Source organism: Phaenicophaeus curvirostris, chromosome 4, assembly GCF_032191515.1.
Source record: "Phaenicophaeus curvirostris isolate KB17595 chromosome 4, BPBGC_Pcur_1.0, whole genome shotgun sequence".
Classification (NCBI taxonomy): domain Eukaryota; kingdom Metazoa; phylum Chordata; class Aves; order Cuculiformes; family Cuculidae; genus Phaenicophaeus; species Phaenicophaeus curvirostris.
In genome coordinates this window covers 1,681,103-1,704,404 of record NC_091395.1, presented here as the reverse complement: position 1 = coordinate 1,704,404, position 23,302 = coordinate 1,681,103, and the positions used below count along the sequence as shown (strand labels likewise).

General features: G+C 48.3%; 1 protein-coding gene across 2 annotated transcripts in view; it reads left to right on the top strand.

The window, feature by feature from the left end:
• MOB1B (MOB kinase activator 1B) overlaps positions 1 to 21,548 on the top strand; it is a 33,772-nt gene extending 12,224 nt beyond the window's left edge. For both annotated transcript variants that reach the window (XM_069855062.1, XM_069855063.1), the window contains exons 2-6: positions 9,816 to 9,982; positions 12,162 to 12,255; positions 14,721 to 14,854; positions 16,067 to 16,230; positions 16,798 to 21,548. In XM_069855062.1, coding sequence (XP_069711163.1) covers positions 9,816 to 9,982; positions 12,162 to 12,255; positions 14,721 to 14,854; positions 16,067 to 16,230; positions 16,798 to 16,875 — 637 coding nt within the window. In that variant the 3' untranslated portion in view covers positions 16,876 to 21,548. The remainder of the gene's footprint in view (positions 1 to 9,815; positions 9,983 to 12,161; positions 12,256 to 14,720; positions 14,855 to 16,066; positions 16,231 to 16,797) is intronic.
• Positions 21,549 to 23,302: the final 1,754 nt, after the last annotated feature.

Sequence of the window (23,302 nt, the reverse complement as noted above, 5' to 3'; positions counted from 1 at the left end):
AGGAGCTCTGCTTTTAGGAATACCGTGTTGTATTGCCATCGCTACCCATGCCGTGTGCTGAAGGATAAGGAAGTTGTTTTAAATTCCCCCAGTCCGGGGCACTTTTTGTTAGATGAAGAAACTTGGATTCATATTTGCTGGTGTTTCTTGTTTGAAGTGTGCTGTTCAATACTTAAGAAAATGGTGTTTGAAATGAAGCTTTTCCCTTCCTGTCTCCTCTGAAAGGACCCCCTGCCTTTTCTGGAAAGCTTTTTTTTTTGTATCTGCTCCCTCAGGACTGATTTATTTGTTTTTAAATCTGAATTTCTTATCAAGCTGCTCAGCTCAAGGACTGGGGCTTTTGGGGGAAAAGGGCTGCAGGCTCCGCGGGGAAGCGGCTGCCATGGGCATCTCCCTTGTGCCGGGCAGAAGGGGAGCTGAGAGGAGCTGCGCCAGTTGCCACCCAGAGAGGCTTCAGGTCTGAACAGGAGTGGGATGCAACAGCTTGGTGCAGGAAGCAATCCTGGTCTGGAGCTCTGCCACGCTGCCATGGGACTGTGACAGTGCTGGGGCCACACAGGAATGTCTGGAGGCCTCGGAGTTGCTGTGGGAGGATGGAGTACTCATGCCTGAGGGTGCTCCGCGCGGCTTTCCCAGCGACGGTGCTGCAATCTGGGAAGAGATGCCAAGGCTCTGGCTCCTGGGGTTATGGAGCGTGGCTCTGCCGCTGCGCCGGGCAGGCTGGAGGGGAGCTGATGGCACAAAGCTGAGCCTCCCTCACCCAGCGCTGCGTTGGCTTTGGGAGGAGTCCTTTCACCGTGTCTAACTTTGGTATTTCTAATTTCATTGAGTTACTCCAGCTGTAGCAGACAATTCAGGTTGTCCTGGTGTCTGGTACCAGCTGTGCTGGGCGGCTTCGGCTGTGTGCCAGCAATCCGAGTATTTCCAGTTGCTCTTTACTGCAGGAGAGGGTTTAAGCAGCAAACAACACGTATTCCCTTCTTACAGGAGTGACTATGGAAATTTTTCAAGTCAGTGCAACTGATTGTTCCTTAAAAAACCCAAATGAAACAAGCAAGCAGACCACACCCCCTGAGCCCAGAATAGCTTTCTAACCCCTGCCTCACCTTCTGGGCCAGCAGCGACGTTGTGTAAGGAGCTGGCAGCTCCCAACTCTTTCCCACACAGGCTGCTTGGATTTGCTTAGTGATCTTGGCAGAGTCTGCGTTTCCCTCGAAGCGGAGAGAGTTATACTTCTTGCAGCGTAGTGTTTGTGGAAGTTATTTTTGTTCGATGGGAGCGTTCTTTAGAAGTGTGTTGCTTTTACTGGTGTTCAGAGTCACTCTGTGACTGCATCTGAGGAATTCACACAGAGGGATGCTCTTCAGGGTGTGAGCTATCAGCTTGTGCACTCGGTCTTTACTTAACTCGTGTGTCTGCTGGCTCCAGCTGTGCTGAGCAGCTTTCCAGTACCTCTGGCTATTGAGTTGTGCCCCAGGATTGTACCGCCCTGGAGAACTTCAGTCTGCTGAATCCGAGGTGACTGGACCACTAGCACCACGTCTCTTTTCACATTGTTGGCCCACTCTGTTCAAGGCCCCTCGCTGTCATCTTCATGGGAAGTTCATGGAATCATGGAATGGTTTGGGTTGAAAGGGACCTCATAGCCCACCTGGTCCTACCCCTGCCATGGGCAGGGACACCTCCCACTGGATCAGGGGCTCCAAGCCCCATCCAACCTGGCCTGGAACCCCTCCAGGGATGGGGCAGCCGCGGCTTCTCCGGGCAACCTGGGCCAGGGCCTCCCTACCCTCACAGCAAAACATTTCTGCCTAAGATCTCATCTCAGTCTCCCCTCTTTCAGCTTCAAACTGGTCCCCCTTGTCCTACCACTGCGCTCCTTGATCAAGAGCCTCCAAATTTAAGTGAACTGACTCGGACAGGCTTATTTTAATGGGTAGGAAATTGACTGGAAAATAATTGACTTATTGGTATTGTAAGAGCTGAAGAAAGTAATGCCTTGCTCGCACACCGTCTCTTCAGAACAGAAATGTTGTGACTGCTCAGTTTTATAAATAGAAATGCTCAAGTTAAATTTTTCCAGTGCAGATTTTGAATATGTAGCACTTCATTTTACCTGCTGTCCTTCTGATGCTGCAGCTGTCATGGGGAAAAAGCATTTAAATGGTGCAGCTATTGATGTGATTTCCAAAAGGCAGCTTGAGCTTACATTTTCATGTCTATGTTGAGGTATTGGCTGTTAGAAACTAGGATGCTCATGTGCTGCTGTATCTGTTCTTAGCAGGATGTTATCATCTGAAGCCCCACATTATTGTTTGAAGGCTTGAAATGTTTGCTTTTTTGGAATTCGGTTCTCCCTTCGTGCTGTCTGTGTGTATCAGGGTTTAAAAGTGGTGCAGCAGGAGGAAGGAGATGAGAGACAGACCTAGAACTCGGGGGCTTCTCTGATGGATTTACTCACTGGCCTTTGGTGGTGAGTCACTGCCTCAGTTTCTCTGTGTCCAACAAGACGCTAATGGTGCCGACGTCAAAGCTGCTTTGTGTGGGTTAATGAATGCATGCCAAGGCCTTTGAAGATGAAAAAGCAAGAGGAGAAAAATGAAAAGTTTCCATGGCCCATGTCAATCTCTGTGTACTGTCTTGAGTTCAGTTTTCAGAATCTCTTGAGCGCTTCCAGATGTTTTGAAGGGCTTCTTTCAGTGGGACCACAGCAGTGAACACTTTTGGGAGAGACGGAGCGATACAGCTGTACTTGCAGAAGTAATTTGCATATTCCACAGGGAAAGAAAGATGATATCCCACGGCCTCAGCATTAGGAAGAACATGGATGGCAGTTCGATCCTGAAAATGGTGCCATTGTGGTGTTTGCTGTTAATTTTTCCCCAGGGCAAGTTTCTGTCCTTCCCAGCATTGGATAAAACAGCTGTCAGGGAAGCCCTGTGCAAAATAGTTTAGGGAATTGCAGCGCTGTGTTCTTGAGCCACAGGGAGCCTGAGATGGATCAGAGGAGCAGTGTTCTCTGTGCTTTCCATGGAAGTCGGATGCTTGTGATATTTTAAAAGCAGATCTTAATTTCTTGTAAAACATGTCAGTTTGGTGTGCAATGTGCAAGAAGTGTGCAGGAAGAAAATGGTTTTCAGATTCTCAGGTCTTCTTTGGGGGGGCATCTCCTCTTCTCCTTCTTCCATTTCACCAATGGCAAAGTAATTGCAGGCTTTGTAAGTGCTACGTTGGTTTAAAATGCCGTAAGGAGCTGTTAGTGAGGTATGGGATAACTTGGTCTGGTTCTGCTCATGCAAGAGGAATCTGAGGAAGACTTTGGAGTGCTATCAGTATTTTAGTGGTTTAGGTCATGGTGCTGCTGCAAAACAGATGGGTTGGCAGCCTGGCTAGAGGCTGGAGCTAGGCTTTGATCCACATCCATAAGTTTGGTTGTGAAACATAATAGATTCCTGGGAGTGTAGTGATAGAATGAGGGGGGACAGTCCTAAGCTGAAAGGGGAAAAATGTTTTCCTGTGAGGATGGGGAGGCCCTGGCCCAGTCTACCCAGAGCAGGGGTGGCTGCCCCATCCCTGGAGGGGTTCAAGGCCAGGTTGGATGGGGCTTGGAGCCCCTGATCCAGTGGGAGGTGTCCCTGCCCGTGGCAGGAGGTGGGACTGGATGGGCTTTGAGGTCCCCTCCAGCCCAAACCATTCCATGATTCTATAATTCCAGGCACACTTTTTGCTTGTCATTTTGAGACGTGTTAGGCTCAACAGTAGGTAGGAGCTTGAGGTTGGTTCTGTGGTCAGATAGAGCTGTGAAGTCTTAAGTGTTATGCATAAGGAGCCTAAACTTTTCTGTTTTCATTCAAGTTTCTGTGGATGTGCAGCCGACTTCCTAGAAATCGATAAAAAGCTCTGCTGGAAGACTCCAGCACGCAAGAGCTGGGTGTGAGGAGGGCTAAGCCAGGCCAGCCAAAGTGCTTCCCTTACATTTGTGAAGTCCTAAGCGGCTCCTTTCCCCAGTTAAGTGCATCAAGAGCTTAGGCTGGGTATTTAGCACACGACGTGCCAGTGTTGCCTCTGAAGCTGAGGTGGGCTGTTGAAGCAGCTCAGGTGTAAGCAGGACACCTGAAAAGTTTTCGTTCTTCTGGAAACGTCATCTCTCCAACCTGCGGCAGAATCTGCATCATTAAACCCCCTCCCTGTCAGATAAAATTACAGCTTGGGAGGTAATTTTGCGTTCTTGCTTACCAGCAAGTTGTGCCATCTGCGAGGCTCAGCGGTGCGTGGGCTCCTGGCACGGGGAAGCGGTGCTGGCGGCTCGGAGGAGTGGCTGCCTCGCCAGGCTTCCATCCGCATCCCGGCTCCGGAGTCAACTGCTCTGAACGCGCTGCCTGATTTAGCGCGAGGCCGGGCTGCATCTGGCACTGCTAAATAAAAATAGAAGGGCATAATTTGCTAAAAAGGTTGGATGTGGGAGTGCAGGGCGTAAAACATCCTTGGAATTGCAAGAATTTTTGGACAAGTCAGTTCCTTTTGGAAGAGGAGAAATGGGTTGTTAACGATACTGGGGATGATGCGACCTGTTCCCCGTCTTAAGCCCATTTTATGTCCAAGGAAAATGGCATCTTCAGTGCAGCATTTCTGAGGGTTTCTCTGTCTGCTTTGGCTTCTGTGTTCATGTGGTGTTTGGAGGCTGAAGGAGCGGTCAGGGACGCTTAATAGGAAGAGGCAGGCGCTGCTGCTACCTCGGAGCATTCTGAAATCCCAGGACAAATGGCTCAGCGATACAGCTAATTCTGCTGCGGAACATAGGTGAAAATGAAGCGTCATCCTTGATCGAGACAACTGTTATTGTGTTATCTATAACTCAGGCTTTCTGAACCCATAACACAGAACAGATTGACATATCAGGAAAAAAGAATATTGTTGATTTGTTTTGGTTTTTTTTGTTAAGATGCCTTCAGCTCAGTGTTTGGAGCCATAATGTGAGGCAGCAGGAATAAACTGCTGTGGTCAGGGTCCAGGGAGGCAGCAGGATCGCTGAGTACGGTGACCATCTGAAGGGGGAGTTAACTGTTGGAGCTGAGGCATAAATACATGACGCTGGTTTTGGTTAAATAACAGGAGAGCTTCTGCGCTAGGGTTTGTAGCAACATTTCATAGAATCATAGAATAACCAGGTTGGAAGAGACCCACCGGATCATCGAGTCCAACCATTCCTATCAATCCGAGTCCAATCATTCCTACCATTTCCCACCGGAGTTCCCGGGGGCAGCTCGGATCAGCCATGGTGTGGCCGGCAGGAGCAGGGAAGGGACTGTCCCCCTGGACTCAGAGCTAGTGAGGCTGCACCTCGAATCCTGGGTTCAATTTTGGGCCCCTCGCTACAAGGAAAACACTGAGGGGCTGGAGTGTGTCCAGGGAAGGGAATGGAGCCGGGGAAGGGTCTGGAGAAAAAGGGTTATGGGGAGCAGCTGAGGGACCCAGGGCTGTTTAGCCTGGACAAGAGCAGGCTGAGGGGAGACCTCATGGCTCTCTGCAGCTCCCAGAAAAGAGGTTGTGGAGAGGTGGGTGCTGGTCTCTTCTCCCTGGTAACAAGTGGTGGGATGAGAGGAAATGGCCTCAAGTTGCACCAGGGAGGCTTAGATTGGATATTAGTGAAAATTTCTTTACTGACAGAGTGGTGAAGCCCTGGCAGAGGCTGCCCAGGGCAGTGATGGAGTCTCCATCCCTGGAGGGGTTCAAACACGTGCGGCTGTGGCACTGTGGGACATGGTTTAGCAGGCACGGTGGGGTTGGGCTGACGGTTGGACTGGATGAGCTGAGAGGGCTTTTCCAACCTCAGTGGTTCTAGGTTTCTATAAGGGTTTTGGCTTAGGGAGGCTGCTTTGTGTTGTCGAGTCCCTGAGCCTGTGTCTGTCCTAGGGATTGTGTGACCGTGCCTGCAGTTAACTGGCTTCACATAGGCTGAGCTTGCATCAGTGCATGGAATTGTGGCAAAGCATGCAGATATTCCCGTAGCACGCAACGACCAGCAGCCTGCATTTATCCTGATTACTTTTCCTTCTGGATGCCTGCCTGCCTTTCGAGTGAGACCATTTCCTGCTGTCTTAGGGTGGCTGGGCTGAATGTGAGCAGGAGCGGTTGGAAAGGTAGCAGGGGCGAATACGGAATTGCTGATTTAGAGTGGTCGATGAGACCAAATCCTTGTGTGTTCTGTTGTTACAGCTTTTGCCCACTTCTGAGAAGAGACCCCCTGTGTCTGGGAAGGGGACAGCAGGGATTAAGTGAGACCAAATCACAATATACTTGAAAATCACTCTCCGCTTCCCTGACCCTGGAAGATCTCTGCTGAGCGGTCAATAGATCTGCTGTGACTTGGGTTTGTTATCCACCAAGCTCACCGTCTGGGTCAGATGGGGTGTCGTGAATTCCTGCTTGGAGTTCTGTCAGCCTAGGCTGTTTTATTTAGGGAGCTCCTTCATCCTGCTCCCCTGTCCTTGTTCTTGAACCCTCATCCCCTCTGCTGCTTTGCCGTTTGTGCTAAAATGCAAACAATTTCTTGGTTTATTTATTCCATACCCTTTTTCCAGTTAGTGCTTCCCATTTTTCTATAATGCTGCTTCCTCCCAAACAAAGATTTGCTGCAGAAGCTGCAAGTGAGGTGCTGCCCTTGGTGATGGGAATCCCCCTGGTACGTGCTCCCTCTCTGGATAGAGCCTTCCTTGCCACGCTCCAGGATCTCCACGTACCTGGGAGTAGTCTCGATAATGAACCTTTGAGTCCTGTCTGGCAGTGACGTGTTGCAAAAGAGAGGTTGATGTACGTGGTGACAGCAGGACGGAGGCTTTAAGAATTGGGGATTCTGTGTCAGCAGGATGGGAAGGAGTCTCTCCTTTTCCTTTCTCGCATATGGCATCTGAATGGCCAGAGCTTTGGAGCCTGTGGAAACCTTTGGTTTGCTTTTCATGGAAGTATTAGGAGTTGGTTTTCCCTGTCGTCTAGTTGTGATGGAGCAAGAGCAAAACCTCGTGTGGGCAAATCAGGAAGCGCTGCGCTTGTGTTCAGCGTGTGCTATTTCTCTTTGGCTTCCACACGTGGGAAGATAGCGATACCGGTCTCTCTTGCTCTTCTGCTGTTGCTACCCTGCGTCAGCGCTGTCGCTGCAGCCGTGCCCCAGCACAACGCTCAGATGGCTTCAGGTGTATTTTTCCCCGCTGCGTTTGCCTAGTGGTTATAAGGAGGATATATTCCTGCAGAGAAAATCTGGGTTCTTTGAGTAGTCAGTTAAAACACGTGGTTTTTTTGTTTTGGGGGTGGATGTTTTTTTGGCTTCTGTTTCTTCAGAGCTGATTTGACCTTGGCCGGGCACCAAGCGGAGGTGGCTGGAGGGTTGGGTGGCGAAGGAAACTCCCTGAGCCGCACAAGCCTCTCGCTCCCACTGGCAGGTGATTATTTTATTGAAGATTTGAATCTGGTGTCCTTGCTTAGGGGGAAATATAAAAAAGGCTGAGTGCATGGAAGAAGCGTCCTGTAGCAGAAAATACGTGAGCCAAACGTTTGCTGTGTCTGGCTCGTGATTGCATTTAGTACGTGACTGCAGTAGTGTTGTGCTGGTGTCTGCATGGATGGATGTGGCCTGGTCGGCTGTGTCTTCCCGTGATCCCTGTTAGTCCAGGCAGGTGCTTCTTTCCATGGATTAGCACCCGGGATTGCTGCGGGGGCTGACGGCAGAGGATGCTGCTCCTTCGTAGCTGGGGAGGCTGAAAGTTGGATTGGGATTATGTAAACCTCTCACCAGCCAGGCTTTTGGAATCTGCTCCATACCCACAGATGCACTTGCAAAGATGATGTTACCTGTGCAAGAGCATCCGCAGAAATCATTATTTATCTCCGGTTTTCTCTTCTCCTTCCATTGTTCCTGTTCAGGTCTAAGCTGAGACTTATGGAGCCGTTAGGCAGTTTGGCAAACAACGTGGTTCTTCCCAAAGAAAACAACAATTGTTGTGTTCTTCAGAGTACATTGTGTTTCTGCAGAGCTGTCAGCATTTAGGGGTGTAGAAATGAGTGATGAACTCCGTTAACTTTCTGCTGATGGCTGCAGTGTGGTGTGGTGGGGAAGTGGGATGCAGAATCCAGGTTCTTAGAGTGCTTCCGTGGCAGCGTAGCTACGCTGGCATCGTCCCGAGGATGAGCTGCCACCCTTGCATGTTCAAACATGCAGGTTAAATATTTAGTGAGCTGGGAGAGCCCTTACTCCTCACTAGCAAAAAATCTGGCCCTTCAGAGAGGTGGTGAAAAATAAGCCAAGTTGTTCATGTGATAAAACGAGAACTGGTTATTATATCTAGTGAAAATTCTGCTGTCTGGGTTTCACATCTTTCTGCTTCCTTTCATTGGATTTCAGAGCTAAGTTTTCCCATTCTGACAGAAATCTTTTCTCAGCTCACACACTCAGAGATGCATAAATATTGGCTGATTTGACACTTTTGCAATATGTGCACGTCAGGTTTCTGATGTGGTAGGGGTTCACGTGCCGCCCAGGCTCCCTGCTATCCTTTAAAATTCAGATGGCTGAACTTCTTCCTGTGTCAGTCCATGTTTTTCAAACAAAATAATGGTTCAGAAAGTGATTAATATGGAAGTAGTAAAAGTTGTTTCCCTTATTTCTTGCCTAATGGGTGGACTGAAAGGTCTTTGTGCTGTGAAACCAGGAGAAAATGACGTAGGGAGTTTGTGGAAAGTGTGGAGTTGTATCAGTCTTCAGCTGAAGTGTTTGTGTATTTTACAAACTGAGTTCCTAAACAAACCCAGATACTGGAGAAGTTGTTTTATGTTGGTAGCTAGGACAACATTTAGAATCTGCCAGGCCTGCAGGGAGTACGCTTGCCTAAACACCAGCAGCGTGGTGCTGAGGAATTCATAGTAACTCCTCAACGTGACATACCAGATTGGAGAAGGCAGGGGTCTGTCCCTCCCTCCTTACTGCCTTTGGCCGGGGGGTGGGAGGACATGTTGTGTCTCATGAAGGTGAGTGCTAGAATAAGAATATGGGTTTTCCTGGTAAATAAAGGGTATCTGGAATTACTGTGACAGCTTCATGGCTGGTCAGAGTAAAGGAGGTTTCAGTTTGGCTGGGCTGCTCTCCTTGATATGTGGCTGTCCAGATTCTGTGGGAGAAAATATGATAGGGAAGGGATTCTGAGCATTCCCAGTCCGTCTGGCTTGACAGAAAGGTGAGTAGGCAGGGTGGTCATTTAACTGTATGGAACAAGTAGTCAAAAAACCTGTTGCTTTTGCATCTCGGTTTTTTCTCTGCCTGGAGAAGAGAAGGGTCCACGGAGACCTCAGAGCAGCTTCCAGTACCGAAAGGGGCTCCAGGAAAGCTGGGGAGGGACTTTTTACAAGGATGTGGGGAGATAGGACAAGGAGGAGTGGCTGTAGATTGGAAGGAGGAAGATTTAGATGGGACATCAGAAAGACATGTTTTCCTGTGAGAGAGGCCCTGGCCCAGGTTACCCAGAGCAGCCGTGGCTGCCCCATCCCTGGAGGGGTTCAAGGCCAGGCTGGATGGGGCTTGAAGTCCCTGATCCAGTGGGAGGTGTCCCTGCCCATGGCAGGGGGTGGAAATGGATTTTCTTTGAGGTCCCTTCCGACCCACACCGTTCCATGAGTCTATAAATACCCTTTTTCAATGTGAAAATATGGGAGTAGGGAGAGTATTTAATGTTAATCCTGTGCTTATGCATGACTTGCCCACTCCTTTGTTTTTCCCTTCACTCTCTACATATTCTCAAGGAAATAATTAATTCCATTTCTTTTTGCAGTGGCAGTCGCTCTTCCAAAACCTTTAAACCAAAGAAGAATATTCCAGAGGGGTCTCACCAGTACCAGCTGCTGAAACATGCCGAAGCCACGCTTGGAAGCGGTAATCTCCGGATGGCCGTGATGCTTCCAGAGGGTGAAGACTTAAATGAATGGGTTGCAGTTAACAGTAAGTAAAATTAACCTTTTTTTTTTCATGGGGGGTGCTGAATGCGGGCAGATACTTGTTGGGGGATGGCTGCGCCCCCTTTTTCCATGGGGTGGGTTCCTCCACACCACTCTCTGTGGGTGGGAAAGGGGAATGTCCTGTCACTCAGAGGGGATGGATGCAGATCGTCTCACTAAGACAAAACCACCTTGGTCTCTTCGTTCCTGTTAATAAATTAATTCTTATTCAGAGCGGGTGAAGTCTGAGCCCTCTGTCACAAACAGGTGCTGAAATAGAAAAGTCACTGCTGTTTTTAGAAAGGAGCCTGTCGGTGCCATCTTAATATGTTTCTTCAAGCTCTTTTTCAGCCAGGGTTGTTACCCTGCGGTATCAACAGGCCTCTAGGTGCTAAGCATAAACCTCACTTTAGTTAGGTGTAAGGGCCAGCTCTAAAAGATGATAAAAACTACAGTCACACATATGGCCTGGCCTTACTTCTGCCTGCAACAAAGCCACAGATCAATCTTTGCAATTCCCCTGTGGTTAGTTCCTTCCTTTTGTTCCTCCCGAGTGGTGAGCCTTACTCTGCAAAGACTGATGTCATTTTTTTAACTTCCTCTAACACCATTTGTCCTTTCGTGCTAGGTCAGGCCAAACAATGATGCCCAAATTAGTGTTTTCTGATTGCTTCACCATGTTTCCTCCTCCTCCCTCTCCCTGCTGCTTGAATTTGCTGCCTGCCTTCTGCTCCTAAAGAATGGATTGACCCAAGTGCTGTCATGCTCTGTAGCCCGTGCAGGGTTTCGGCTGCCACAGGTTCTGTGGCCTCTCTGGGTATTTCCTCATCCTTTGTGTCCTTGCCTTGGTGTGTGTCTGTGATTGAACGGGGCTGCAGTGCAGTATAAATTACGCTCCTTTTAAATGTCTTCTAATTTTGTATGTGGTTCTCCCCGTTTCTTTGCTTCTGGGAAGCGAAACTGTGCTACTGACTTCAACCTTCCAATTCTTTGGCCACACAGCTGCCTGGTGTTTGACTTCCCACCGCGTCCAGGGAATGTTGAAAACGCTGACACCATTCTTTATTAAAGTTTGTTCATGCTGTATTGCAAAACCATCTAGAGAAGGAGCCAGCCCATTTTTATGAGTAAGCATTACTAAAGAGGCTTCATCTGTTGCTGGCATCCTTCCCTTTTGGGCTTCCTCCACTCCACATCTCTCCTGCGTGACGGCGGTGTTTTTCTGCTCCCAAATGACTGAGCTGCTAAATGAGCTGGGTGGCAAAAGGCAGCGAAGCACGCTCTTGCCACAGCAGCACTCTGTGATGACGTGGTCCTCTCCCATGCCTCCTGCAGCAAAGTGGGGCTTTAATATTTGAGTTTTATTTTAGTCTAGAAGCATTTAACTGCTTCGGTGCTCCTTTCATTTGCAGCATCTCTGCCACACCTTGTACCAGTCACGGTAGCCTCTTCGTTTGATTGAGGTATCCAATAAGGAAATAAAATCTATGACTTCATGTCGTTAGTTTTGCCCTCGACCTTAGTGAGAGCACAGGAATAAATTGCTCTCCTCTTCTTCCCCTTGCTCAGTTCTCAGCCTTCCTGACGACATGGAATCATGGAATGGTTTGGGTCGGTTTTGGTCGGCTTTGAGCCCCCCGCTCCAGTGGGAGGTGTCCCTGCCCACGGCAGCGGGGAGGGACTGCATGGGCTTTGAGGTCCCTTCCAACCCAAACTGTTCTGTGGTTCAATTAAATGTTCTTTGAAAAGGTCGGCTTTTGGAACGTGAGGCCTGGGGGAGTCACCGTCACCTCATGAGTCGCAGCACTCTCCAGTTGAGAAGTTTGCACTGAAAATCTTTGGTTTTTCCAGACTGGCCAGTAAAATCTGGGATTCTAAGAAAATGCACCGAACTAGGGAAAGGAAATAACTTGGCTTTCTCTTCCCCTTTTCCTCCTTTAAGTGAAGATTTTCCTGCAGTGAACGATTAAATAGTTATTGCCAGAGGTGGTTCTGGGAAGTTGGTTGGTTGCATTCTGCATCTCCTTTATAAAAAGCCTCCAAAAGCAATAACAATACAGTTGTTTCACAGAAAGATTTTGCAGGGCCCTCATCAGCAGCACGTGCTTTGCAGCCAAGGTTGTAGGACGCTCGCGTCGCTGTTGCACTGCAGAGTGTTAATCGGTGGTTTCAATGCTTTACAGCCGTCGACTTCTTCAACCAGATCAATATGCTGTATGGAACCATCACGGACTTCTGCACGGAGGAGAGCTGCCCCGTGATGTCTGCGGGCCCCAAGTAAGAGCGCTTTTACGCATTGCTGAGAACGGGCAGGTTTTGAGGTGATTTTGCATTTGAAAACTTGCGAGAAGCTCAGCTGAGCACCCAGGAGAAGGTAACTGCTGTGGATGAAGGGATGTCTTCTGTTTCCTAGGAAGGGGAAAAGAATTGAACCTTTATAAAGGGACCAGGGCATGGAAAGGTGTTTTGGTTTTTTTTTTTTTTGGAGATGTGTGGATTTTTTCTTAAGCCTGGGAAGTAAACTGATGATCAAAACTAATTTTTCCTTTCTTTTCTGAAATGTTAATGGGGATTTGTTCTGCTTTGAGCTGAAGTAGAATCAGTTCTCTAACTTTTCAGCTAAGCCTCGTCTAAGTAACTTTATTTCCTGAGACTTAACTGCATGTTTTGCAAACAGTGTTTCTCTCTAGAAGCGATAACTTCAATCTTAAATTAAGATTTGAGTTTTTTATATACAAGCATTCACTTAGGGCTTAGTAGAATCTTTCCTTTAGGACTTCGAGTAGGTGTTGTAGCAGTAAACTTGGCTGCAGCTTCAGTAGTCTGGGTAGGGATCCCTTACCCTCTCCCTCAGTTAAGTTTCACTTCTTCGATTCTCAGTTATCCCTCTGTACAGACGTCCATCCAGCGTTTGTGATTTTTCTTGCTCTCCAGCTGCTTAGTGTCTTCCAGACAGAAAAATACCTGTGTTTCTACACAAGGGGTGAGGGAGGGCACTGATTCCTTTCCAATTACTGTAAAATCTTATATAAGCAACAATCAATCTTCTCCTCCGCTTCCTTCTCCTCTGTAACCACTTTATGTGAAGGCAGCAGTTGCCAGCCTGCGTGGTCAGGAGCTGAGGCCACGCGGGGCGGTGCTGCTGGCGGGGCAGGAGCTCAGCAAGGCAAAAGCAGCCAGGCGGACCAAGAAAAGCTCTGGGGCTCCATTCTTAAGCTAAAAATGGACACTGCTGAATGCCCAAACCAGTGTGGGCAGGCAGACCCTCGGGGTGAAAATACAAAAGGAGCAGAAGTTTACCACGGTGCGAAAGGACTGGAGGATAAGCTTGTGCAATCACATCTCCCATTGTCTGCTTTGTGCATTGGCAGGCAGAACAGACTCTTATTTATTAAATAAGAGCATGAAAATATTTCTTTGCTTTATTGTTTGTCTGCCGAGAAGCAGTTATTTGGGGGTGGAGGTTAATTATTAAAGACTTAGCTGTCTGGTTGCCAGATTAAACAGTTTATTTCTCTCCAAAGAGACCAATAACCATTGACAGAAATATGTATCGCGCTCAAATAGTTACGAAGCAGGGTAGAAGGAAGATGCTGGAGGCTACGGGATGCATTCTGCTGAGGTTTTAATTAGGTGATGGCTGCCTCATCCCTGTAGATGTTCAAGGCCAGTCTGGATGGGGCTTGAAGCACCTGATCCAGTGGGAGGTGTCCCTGCCCATGGCAGGGGTGGCACTGGGTGGGCTTGGAGGTCCCTTCCAGCCCAAGCCATTCCATGATTCTGTGATTTTGTCTCTAGATTTGTAGAGCATTCCAAAAGGCATTGCTGAGCCCCTGTCTTTTATTACTGTTGGACAATGTCGCAGCGTTAGTTTGAGCCAAGCTGAGTATTTTCTAGTGTGAGCAGCACAGCTGGGATTCCTGTTTATGGATGGCAAATCCCTCGTGCGTGTTGGTGTGAGAGAATTCCACTAGAGCTGTTAGGGACTCTCAGCTTTCTCTGCATTTTCCAAAGTGGCCGGTGTGTTTCTGCTCCATCCTTCACCCATTGCTCTGCCCTTAAAAACCTCCTCTAAATGACAAAGGTTTCTAAAAACCACATTTTCTCTACAGAAGCTGCCCATCACGGTAGGGGTGATGTGTTTCTGCCCAGAGCTGTTGGTGTTTGCTCACAAGCTGCAGCAGGAATGTGGGTTTCCCCCTTTGTTTCCCGCAGCAGTGCGAATCATTCCAATATCTGGGAATTTAATGTGTGTTTGGTTTTCTTTTTTTTCCCAAGAAGTTGGGCTAGGATTCTTGATTTGTTGTCAGGAATATGTTTAATTTTGTAGGAAGAGTTCATTTTTCCCCTCCCCAAGCCTGCAAGCCCCAGGCCTTTTGACAGCCTAGGAACAACCATGAACGTTATTCCCACAGTGTGGAGCATGGGGTTTGCTGGAATACTTCCACATTCTCTGTACGGCTTTATTTTTGTTGGGATACACCTGCTGTTTCTGAAGAGCTGCCATTCTGTGGCATTCCTCCTTCTAAAGAAGGCATAATTAACCTGAAGTGTTGGAGGCTGGGGAGGGCAAGGGGTTTCTTATGCAGCTGCAGAAAACTCAGGAGTGTTCAGACGTCAGTTTGAAGGAAGGGCTGTGGGAGGGCGTGGGATCGCAGGGAGCAGGGCAGGAGGAGCAGCCATCCAGGCCTTGATGTGAATGATTTGCTTGTGTTAAGAACTGTCGTCTTGTCCCAACGCAGATACGAGTACCACTGGGCAGACGGGACAAACATCAAGAAACCCATCAAGTGCTCGGCACCAAAGTACATCGATTACCTGATGACTTGGGTCCAGGATCAGCTGGATGATGAAACGCTATTTCCTTCTAAAATAGGTAAAGAAATAAAATTGAACACTGGATTACAGTTGTGCGGGAATATTCAAGTTTTGCAGCATTAAAAGGTCCCCTGAGTGACTGACGAGCAGGGCAGTTTTAACATTTTAAATTATTTATATATAATAGAAAGACATTTTATCTCTTAAGATAAAATTGATGTGGTAGTACATGAAGTGGGAAAACTGCTACATGATGAGGATCTGAATAGGTTTAGTCTTTTTATATGGTTATACCTATTTTTTTGTAGCCTGTGGATATAGCAGCTAAAGAGATTATTGCTCCCAGTAGCCAGGTGCTGTTTGCTAACCGATTTAATAAAACCTGTGGAAAAGAGCCTGTTTCTGACTTCACTTTAGCCAAGGAAGGTGTAAAGCTCAATGGTTGATCCCAAGGGTGGTTTCAGTTACCTGCACAGGGTATCTTGTCCCTCAGAGCGCCCTTTGCTGTCACCCAGAGCCACTGGTGGGACTTGGAGCCTGCAGGAGACATCCCCGTTCCTGCACTGGCAGCCAGAGGCCAGGCAGGTACCACGTGGGCACCTGTAAGTGTGTTAGACACCTCTGTTTGAGCATCTGAATCCTACCAAGTGGGAAGAAGGTCTTTGCTCAGAGAAGGCTCTTCAGGCCCGTGCTGAGGGACAACGAGCTGTAGCAGCTGGAAGCTAGGAGGGTTCAAAGTGGAAATGTAGTCAGGTTTGTCTTGAAAAAGGTCATGAGGCACTGGAATATTGAAGGGGGGAACGTGCCCCTTTGGTCTTTCAATGAGTTTGTGGTTATCCTTCAGCTGAGGTGCACGGTGCAATTTACAGAGTGACATCGTAGAATTGTTTGATTGGAAAAGACCTTTGAGACTGAGTTCAACCATACCTGTCCACTACTAAACCAAACCCCTGAGCACTTTGTCTACCTGTCTTTGAAACTCCTCCAGGGATGGGGACTCCACCACCTCCCTGGGCAGCCTCTGCCAGGGCCTGAGAAACCTGAGGGCCTGATATCCTCCCCTGGTACAACTTCAGGTGTTTCCTCTCATCCTATTGCTTGGGAGAATGAAGAAAGAGAAGGGGGAAAATGGAGAGAAGGCAAAAAACGGGGACTGGGCAAGGAGAAAGCCCTTCTTCTGCCGGAGCTGGGGCTGGGTAATAAGGGTTTTCAAAATGCATCAACATGGCATGTGCGTTTGAAAATAGCCTGTCTGCTTTGTTATTCCTAGGTGTACCGTTCCCAAAGAATTTCATGTCAGTGGCAAAGACGATTCTAAAGCGTCTCTTCCGAGTTTATGCCCATATTTATCACCAGCACTTTGACCCAGTGATCCAGCTCCAGGAGGAGGCGCACCTTAACACTTCTTTCAAGCACTTTATATTCTTCGTTCAGGTAAGTGCGGCAGGAGCGTTACAGTTACGGGTATATTCCAGAAAAAGTAACGGATCAAAGTAATGTCTCTGTAGATTCTTAGCAGCTGGTATGTTTGTAGGAGAGCCTACAACTCCAGGCCCCTAGGATAGCGTTGTGCTCCATGTGGATGTGTATTTACTGCTGGAAGCATGCAAGGGATGGAAAAGTTTTTGGCAGAAGTAAATCTTTGCTACAAAATTGAATCCCGAAAAGTGTTCCCTACGGAATGATTCGATAGAATCACAACCTAACAAAAGGAGGAAGGAGAGTGGCATCAGAAGCCAGATTGAAGAGTGTGTTTCTTCAAAGCTACGTTCCCTCCCCTTGTGAAATAGAGCATCTTACGCTCTCTTCCTTTAAGTGGGGGAAGAAGCTTTAGGCAGTTGAACGCTGCTCTTCAGCAAATGGCACGTGGGCAGAAACGCTGAAGTTGCTCAGCCTGGGCTCTGAGATCCTGTTGCCGATAACTTCTCTCTGAATAAGGCTTCTCCCCTGAGCTGCACGTATAAAACTCCATGTCTGTCTCTCTCCACATCCTTGTTACAGGAATTCAACCTTATTGATAGAAGAGAACTCGCACCACTTCAAGAATTGATTGAAAAACTCACCTCGAAGGACAGATAAAAGGAAGAGGATTTCTCCAAGTCACTTGTTTCTTTAAGCGAGCGTGTGGTATTTGGTTTTTGTTCATTTGTTTTTATAAAAAACAAAACAACCCCCTGTGCTGTTGCTTAATGACAGCCGAGATGACTTTCTGTGCTATCATTAGGGGAAATCTTTTATCTGTTAGTGACAAGTGGTAAATAGCTCTTTTTTTTTTTTCTCCTAATTGTTGTTACTCATTGTGGAATTCTAGGAGGTGCTGAGTGTTCTTAAAGGAACCGTGCTTGGATAGGGGATTGCCTCTGCTGGTGGATGGGTTCTTGTGCTGTGTCAGTGGTTGCCCATTCTCACAAAGTCCCTAGAAGACTTGCGTACGTTCTCTAAGTGCCTTGGCAGACACACTTCTGCAAAGCACATCTGATACTGAACATTGCTGGAAACAGAGAATACCAACTAACACCCAGGACACTTACTGATACTTGCTTTAGAGAAATATATATATATATATGCTTACACTAAAAACAAAGCCATAACTTACTGAAATCAATGATCTCCAGCTTTTAATACAAATATTTGTCTTATTTTTTTAGAGATTAATATAGAATTTTTCAAAACTAGATATTCTTACGGAGAAAAGCGCTGGTGAAGTCCTGGTGGCTAAATGGAAACAGTGAAGGTGGTGTCGATACAAAGAACCTGTGCTCAGCGAGTACTTCCGTGTCTGCTGCCGTTGGTGTTGGCTTTTCATAGTTGCTTTTATGTTTCTAACAGGGAAGCATCCACCTGGGCCAGCTGCTTTTCCTGAGTTTCCTAGCGTTTGCCAAATGAATGGTTCGTTTGCACAAATACGGTTAGGGAAAAGATTCAGTTGCAAAAATGCTCTGGGGCAATACTGAGGAGGATCTGGTAAAATGGTGTTTGTAGGTAATGAATGAAAAGCCTGGCTCTGTGGAGGAGCTCTGGTGGCCAGTGTTTTCCGTAGTAGGAAATGTTACCTTGGAGGGAATATAATTCCATGGACTGCTGTGGATTTATGTTGGCATGATGGTGTTTTTCTCCCCCATTTCCAGTTGCAGCCTGTCCCCAAGGAACCACAACTGCTGCCTTGTGTTTTAGGTTCCAAGGAGTCCGCGTTAGGTTCCACAGTGTGCTATCCTGTCATGAGCCTAGTTGCTGAATACAGCACGCCCGGTGGTTAATGCTGGGCTTTGCTGGATTGTGACTCCCCAGAAAAACCCACGGTTTTTAAACCTGAATGAGCTGAAGGCCGTAACTGACCGGTGTGCACCAGACTGACTCCTCAGCTCTGGGATTTACAGGCAAGGCCAAGATTAGCACATGACAGAATAGTTGAGCTTACGCGTTGTGCACCTCGGCTTGACTGAAAATGCTGAGTAAAGCGGAAGATGCTCTGCGGCAGCGTGAGAAATCTGTGAGTGGCCAGCGGTGTGGGCAGCTGATCCGCGTCTGAGCATAGCAACGAACGTACCCTTGTCTGGGAGATGAGAATCACTGCTGCTGCATTAAAATGCTGTGTTTCAGAGCACCTGAAGGCTATTTTGAGAACTGCGTTATCTTCAGTGGAGTTCAATTTATGTACTTTTTTGCTGCTGCTTATTTAGAAATGGAAGCGTGGCGTGTTGTGTAGCGAAGAGCAGTCACGCGAGGGTGTTTGTGCTGAATTCAGGTCTGGCTGTGCAAGTGTTGGACAGAAGCTGGTGCACAACACCTGCGGTTTGGCATTTGGAATTAAGACAGGCCTTGGTTTCATTCAAAGCTTCATTACAGCCCAAGAAAACAGAACGTGTTTGGCTCTGTTGCAGATCAGTGCCCTCGCCCACTGTAATCTGCTTGAGGGACAAGTGGAATTTTCAGTTATTCTTCTGTTTTGGCTTCTTTTTCTCAGAATTACCAAATTTGCTTCACGTGTGGGTGCCAACGGAAAGGACTTTTTGGCTGTGTTTTCCTTACCATCGAGTGTTGGGATGGGGTTGTGGTTCCTACAGCCCACATGGAGCCAAGCTGATGATGCAGAGAGCTTTCCCTCAGATGTTTTAACAAACTCCTTGTTTAAAAAAAATCGGAGTAAAGTCTTATCCCTCCTCAGCCAGTAAAGGTCTGCACTGTGCTATATGTGTACAGGCGTGAGGGAAGAAAAGAGGAGAGATGCTTCGTGCTCTCTCAGTTTGGGATGGAATAACGTAGGAAACTGTTGTCTTTTCTGAGTTGTGGAAGCAACCAGCATCTACCTGACTGCTCAAAAGCAGCTGAACTCCCAGATATGAACTGCACAATTTTAAACAGGCTCTGCAGGAAGCTGAATTTATGCAGGAAGCTGAATTTAAGAGCGCGATCCTGCACACAGATTTTTCTCTGTGCTTCTATCTCAGCAGTGGTTAATGACAGTTCCCAGCTCCAGAGGCGTGCAGAGCACTGCAGGCACAGTTTGATATTCAGAACCTTGTATTCTTTCCAGTGAAAAGCACTGTGCTGCGCTGAGTCGGTGCTGCTTAGGAGGCTGCGTGCGCATCTTCACTGTGCTAGTAACGCTGACTGGGGAGGAGCCTTCAACCGGTGCTAGAGCTGGGTTATCCCATCGCAGTGAGAGATGAGAGGGGGAATGGCAGAGCCTGGGAGATCTCCTCCATTAGACAGAGAGCTGTTGCGGTGGTTTGGTATGAGGTGCCAGCAAGAGTCAAAAAAGATAATTATCTAGAAGTGAGGATTTGCTTGGAGCGATACCGGTTCTCCTTGTTGCGGAGTTCTGCTCTGGAAGGGTTTTTTCATTTGTTGTTTTTTTCTTTAAATAGGCAATTCTAGTAATTCAGAGGCCTCTGCTGCAGTTAAGCCAATCAGAACAGAATGTACTATGTACAGAATCAGTCTTATCTGGATAGCGTATTTTTGTATTTAGTATCTGGCATCAGAAAACCCTTGACAGAATAGTTTCTAGGCCTGTAATAAAAGCTCGGAGATCATGATTTGCCTGACAGCTGTAAGAACACATTGTTTAATTATACGACACTTGAAAACAACAACAGTAAAGATCCGTATACAGTGTTGGGATTCAGTTATCCCGCTGCTCTTTTGTATTTGCAGCTTTGAATTGTTTTTGCTTCAAAACGATGTGGGACCAGGAGCTGATGTGTGTTTACACTCTGGAAGTAAGGGCACACGGAAATGCTAAACAGCAGTTGCCTGGTTGACCTGAATGTGTTTATAAACCAGTGCATTTGTTGGGGGGGAGAAGAGAAGGGGGGCACTCTCTCACCCCAAATCGAACCCAGAGAAACAAGCCCTGAACAAACCCCGCGCTGCGCTAGGCCCACGCGCTCGGATGCTGTTATGTGCCACAAGCGCTTGAAGACAAAACCTTCCAGCTCTGTTGTCGCTGGGAGTGAACGGTGCTGGCAGGGTTAAACCGGCCCGAGGTCATAGGTCCCCAAATCCTGTAGTTTGAGGTGGGTTTCGGCATGTAAGACCGGTGATCTGGGTGGTAACTTCAGGAGGTCATCTACCTCGAGACAGGATGGGGCAAACGCTGCAGAGTTCAGCCACCATGGCCAAGGCCGACACCAGGTACAGAATGTTCGCAGAAATCCCCTTTCCAGTCTTTCAAATTCAAGTCAGGGATACAGGTTTAGCAGGCAAAGAAAATAAACCCGCCACGTTCTGCTGTTGCCAGTAGCTGAATGGTAGACGAAGGGAGAAAACAGGTCTGAAGGGGCAGGTGGCCCCTCTGCAAGGATCCAGTTTCTTTTCCTGCTTACTATGCAATGTAGAGCTTTGAGGTTTCGCTTTTCTTTTATGATGTGGAGGAGCACTTTCCTTACTCAGTGTTTAGGAACTGACTGCTCTCTCCGTCCCCCCGACGCTCACTTAACAAGTAAGGATACCTTCTTGCTGCTATGACTTGTCTGACCTTTCTGATTGTTCCTGTCTGTTTTGTTCCCCCCAGCCCCCTTTTCCCTTAACCCACCAGACACAATTCTACTATAAATACATCCTTTTTGGGCGGTTGCTCATTTTCTCGCTGCCCTCTCCCCCTCCCTGCCCATCGTGGTGCTGCAGCACTGTACATACGCCACCCTCTTTTTGCTGGACGATGAAAAAAGCTGCAGCACGAACCCAGACTCCATGCTTTTCTTTCACTAATGGATTCCCTGTTCAGTGGAATCCCGTTTCCTTCCCTGCTGGTATCGGTTGTCCCAGACTGCACTACTAAAGCCACTAGCAGTTTTATGGCTGCCTGCTGTCTTTTCCTGGACATCTCCTCTCCTAAGATGAGATAACATTGGTTATTGGAAGTGTTAAACCTCCTTTCCCTGCTTTTCTAACCATTTCCTCTTGCCAGGTGAAGACTGCAGTCTTGGTAACGATCAAATGACGTTTTTCTTTGAAGAACCAATTCCCTAAACTGTTCACAGAGTATTGTATTTTTAGGGGAGATTAATTTTTCTAGCCACTAAACGATGCTTATTATTTTTGTACGTTTGCAACTTCTGACATTTTTCAGAGCCGTGTTGCGGAGGGAACGCTTATTTTCATGGCTGTTTTGCTACGTGGGTTTGCTGTGTGGTTGTGTCGCTCAGTACCCAGGAGCACATACCTCGATGTGCCATGGGAGAGAGAGGAGAATGCAATAAAAGCGATAGAGGTTTGAATAAAAGGCTGTTTTTGAAGGAAAAAAAAAAGGAGATATTACGAAAGCAACACTAACCTTTCCTCCTCCTTTAGAAACCTGAAATAGATGGGAGAAATGCGGTGTAAAACATAAAATGCAAGATGAGAACCCTTGCTGTAATTTAAGTGTGCCAATAGCGCTTCAGTTTGTAGCCACCGATCGATATTTTAGTTTGAAATGAGAACAGCTTTTGATTAAGAAACAAAACAAACAAAAGATTGAATGTCTGAAAACCTGCACCATGTTTATTTGAGAGTTGTAAATAATGTATACAGATTGTTGTATGTGACGGGACAGAATATTTAAATCCTAGGGTTTTTCAATAAGAAACTGAAGGCTGTTTATAAGAGAAAATAAATAGCTATGTTTGACCACGATTGTCTTCATTTCCTTCTTCAACTTGTTTCCAAGGTATCTAGGAGAAGTCTGGCTAGAAAGCTGCCTGGAGGAGAGGGACCTGGGGGTGTTGGTTGACAGCGACTGAACAGGAGCCAGCAGGGGCCCAGGTGGCCAAGAAGGCCAATGGCATCTTGGCTTGGATCAGAAACGGCGTGACCAGCAGGGCCAGGGAGGTTATCCTCCCTCTGTACTCGGCACTGGTGAGACCGCTCCTCGAATCCTGTGTTCAGTTCTGGGCCCCTCACCACAAGAAGGATGTTGAGGCTCTGGAGCGAGTCCAGAGAAGAGCAACAAAGCTGGTGAAGGGGCTGGAGAACAGGCCTTATGAGGAGCGGCTGAGAGAGCTGGGGGTGTTTAGCCTGGAGAAGAGGAGGCTGAGGGGAGACCTCATTGCTCTCTACAACTACCTGAGAGGAGGTTGTGGAGCGGAGAGATCTGGGCTCTTCTCCCAAGTGACAGGGGACAGGACAAGAGGGAATGGCCTCAAGCTCCACCAGGGGAGGTTTAGGCTGGACATTAGGAAAAAAATCTTCACAGAAAGGGTCATTGGGCAGTGGAACAGGCTGCCCAGGGAGGTGGTTGAGTCCCCTTCCCTGGAGGGGCTTAAGGGACGGGTGGATGAGGTGCTGAGGGACATGGGTTAGTGTTTGATAGGAACGGTTGGACTCAATGATCCGGTGGGTCTCTTCCAACCTGGTGATTCTATGATTCCATGATTCTGTGGCACCCGCAGGGCTGGGGTTTGCTGGCCGCTTAGGGTCTGCAGCAGCGCAGGCGCCCCGGGCTGGTTGGGCAGGGGGTTAACTCCACCGCGAGAGTCGCTTTTAAGCCACTTCTAGGAGATTTGTGACGGAAATGGCCGAATTCGTGAACCTTCCCCCTCCTCCGCGGGGCGTTTGTCCCGCCGGGGGGGTGGGGATGAACCCGGGAGGGGGCGGGGCTCCGCGAGGGGGCGGGGCTTTAGGGTTAGGACTTTATCACTGAGTGACGTTACCGGGCGTGGTTTAAGTCGAAGGGCGTGGCTTATGGGTACGTGGTGCAGGGAAGGGGCGTGGCTTAAACAAAGGGGCGTGGCTTAAGCGGGGGCGCGGTTCATCGCGGCGTGACTCGGCGATGACGTCACGGCTGGTGGGCGTGGCTTCACGCTATCGCGCCTTGCGTAGGGGGGCGTGGCTTAACGAGGGGCGCGGGCTGCGCGCGGGCGCCATGGACGCGGAGGGAGGGGCGCGTCTTCGTTGAGGCGCGGCGGGCGCGGTTTGGCGATGGCGGGGGGGTAGGGGGCGGGGGCCGGGGGTCGGCAGCCCCTCCCACCGCCTTCGCGGCCCGCGCTTTTGCCCCGGGACGGTCCTTCCCGCGCGCCCTTCC